The sequence below is a fragment of the Octopus bimaculoides genome, chromosome 23, assembly GCF_001194135.2.
Source record: "Octopus bimaculoides isolate UCB-OBI-ISO-001 chromosome 23, ASM119413v2, whole genome shotgun sequence".
NCBI classification, from domain to species: Eukaryota; Metazoa; Mollusca; class Cephalopoda; order Octopoda; family Octopodidae; genus Octopus; species Octopus bimaculoides.
In genome coordinates this window covers 6309327-6312097 of record NC_069003.1, presented here as the reverse complement: position 1 = coordinate 6312097, position 2771 = coordinate 6309327, and the positions used below count along the sequence as shown (strand labels likewise).

The following is a 2771-nucleotide window of genomic DNA, read 5'->3' as shown; positions in this document are numbered from 1 at the left end:
TATATATATATATATATATATATATATATATATATATATACACACACACACATACATACATACATACATACATAGAGGTATGTATGTATGTATATATATATGTATATGTATGCATGTATATATGTAGATACATCTCTATATACATACATTTATGTATGTGTATGTGTGTGTGTGTATATATATATAGCTTCTTTCTCGTATACAAGCAAAGCCATTGCTAGAAAGAATCATTGAAATGAGTCATTGACAATGCAATGTGACTCTTGAGCCTGGCCATAGATTTGCACATTCCATTGCATATTGCACTGCTGTGCTGGCTGGCAGAAGGAACAAGTGCCACAGTACAAAGTCTTTTGACGTGCCTTTTCAATCCTCCAATTGGCAGACACACGTTTGACATGTTCTCTTGTGAACAATAGCCATATCACAATTTACAAAGAGTTGATTCTTGTGAATTCTCTGCTGGCTGACCAAGCCTGCATGGCTCAAGCATTTATATATATATATCTGTGTTTGTGTGTTTTTATGTCAGTGTCTGTCCCCTACCATCACCACTTGACAACCTATGTTGGTATGTTTATGTTCCCGTAGCCTAGCGGTTTGGGAAAAGAGACTGATAAAATAAGTACGAGGCTTAAAAAAATAAGTCCTGGGATCGATTTGTTTGACTTAAACCTGTCAACGTGGTACTCCAGCATGGCCGCAATCAAATGACTGAAACAAGTAAAAGAGTAAAAGATTAACCCATTGCTCCTCCTCCCTCTCTTCCTTCTGTTGCTTACCCCCTTTTCTACTCTAGGTACAAGACCCAGAATTTTTGGGGAGGGAACCAATCAATTAGATCAACTCCAGTACACAACTGGTACTTGATTTATCGACCCCGAAAGATGAAAGGCAAAGTCAACCTTGGCGGAATTTGAACTCAGAACATAAAGACAGACGAAATATTGCTAAGCATTTCGCCCAGAGTGCTAACGCTTCTGCCAGCTTGTCGCCTTACCCACTTTGTTATTTTTTCTTATGTTTCCTCAGGGAGGTAGTTATAGGTTTTCTTTCTCTCGATTATGTCATCTTTTATATATTCAATATGTTTTTTTGGTCTTTCTTTTTGATGGTATATATATATTTTTATTAGTGTTGCATTTGGTGAAAATCAGCAATGACATTATTACATTTGACAGTTTTATTTCCATTCGTATGAAATCAAGCAAGTGGTAGTGAGTTTAATATCAAGATAAATAGGGACACAGATAGATTGTCTTTCTGAATTACTTGTTTTGAAAGATTCAAAGACCACAGGTAGTTATTATTACGAAGAACGTCAAGCTTCTTAATATACCTCTGATCTGTCACTACATTGCTTCTCAATAATATTAATACTTCAATGTTTTGTTGCAGTTTCTACAACTGGGAGACTCAGACCTCCTCTTCTTGTCCAACACCAAACTATCAAGTAATTGCAGAAAATGTTCAGGGATTGATGTTCAAAAATAAAAAGGATCGCAAGATTATGAAAGTTGATCCGGGGGTAAGTTATGTATCTTTGATATTTTTACTATTTTACTATTACGTAGAAGTCATGTGATCTTGTGGATAAGGTGCTGTACTCGTGACTGTAAGTTTGTGGTTTCCATTCCCGGAGAGGATGATGTGTTGCGTTCTTGAGCAAAATATTTCATTTCACATTGCTCCAGTGCAGTCAACTGACAATGCTCTGTATCTTTGTGTGCATGTGTATGTATGTATGTATGTATGTATGTATGAAAGTTCTTCTTTTTCCCTTTTTAATTTAAAGTAAATTTTGACTGGTCACCTACTTAGTAGCAAGGTGGTGAAGGAAATCACCTTTTAATCATCATCCTTTAAATCCTAGAAGGTCTTGTAGATTTTTATGCTCCCAGATATCATGATCATTTGTAGCGTAGGAATTAAGGATTTGCATTCTTTCCCCAAGATCCCAATTTCAGCCATTATTTGCTCTAGACAGGTTGGTATGTATCCTGTTGCTCCAATAATAATGGATATAAAGTTAAAAGTGTATTATGTGTTCTGGATTTGAAAACTCCTGCAATATCTGCTTCAGATATTGTTTCAGTGTCACAATATGTGTTTCATATGACATCAATACAGATTTGAGACCATGGCCACCTTCCTTGCATGGGAAGTATAGCTTGTCTACATCTCCGTTGGTGTTGAAGTTTCCTGTAACATTGAGCGGCTTGCAAGTTCAAACATCTGAGTTCTTGCAGTGGCCGGTTCAGAGGGCCAAACTTAGGTATGAGGACAGGCACTTCAAAGGTATTGTGTGCAATATGCGTGTTGTAAACTAAGAATTTTGATGACCATATTCTCTTTACTCTGCTGATCCTCTCCTCATTTATGGGTCCATCATATCTGATATTCTCATCTGGTCCAACTTACTTATATTTGTCACCTGACTTTAGAGGTTGTATTGTCAACCTGTTCATTTTTAGCTTTTCAGAGGACAACAACTTTTCCATGCCCAATGTCTAGAAAACTGAGTAATGAGATCCAGTTGCTGTATGTATATATATATGTGTGTGTATGTATGTATGTATATATATATAGGCGCAGGAGTGGCTGTGTGGTAAGTAGCTTGCTTACCAACCACATGGTTCCGGGTTCAGTCCCACTGCGTGGCACCTTGGGCAAGTGTCTTCTACTATAGCCTCGGGCCGACCAAAAGCCTTGTGAGTGGATTTGGTAGACGGAAACTGAAAGAAGCCCGTCGAATATATGTATATATATGT

General features: G+C 37.3%; 1 protein-coding gene across 1 annotated transcript in view; it reads left to right on the top strand.

Moving 5' to 3' along the window:
- LOC106868753 (cilia- and flagella-associated protein 299) overlaps positions 1-2771 on the top strand; it is a 25028-nt gene that overhangs the window by 21589 nt on the left and 668 nt on the right. The window contains exon 5 of the mRNA XM_014914177.2: positions 1399-1528. Within this exon, the coding sequence (XP_014769663.1) occupies positions 1399-1528 (130 nt within the window). The remainder of the gene's footprint in view (positions 1-1398; positions 1529-2771) is intronic.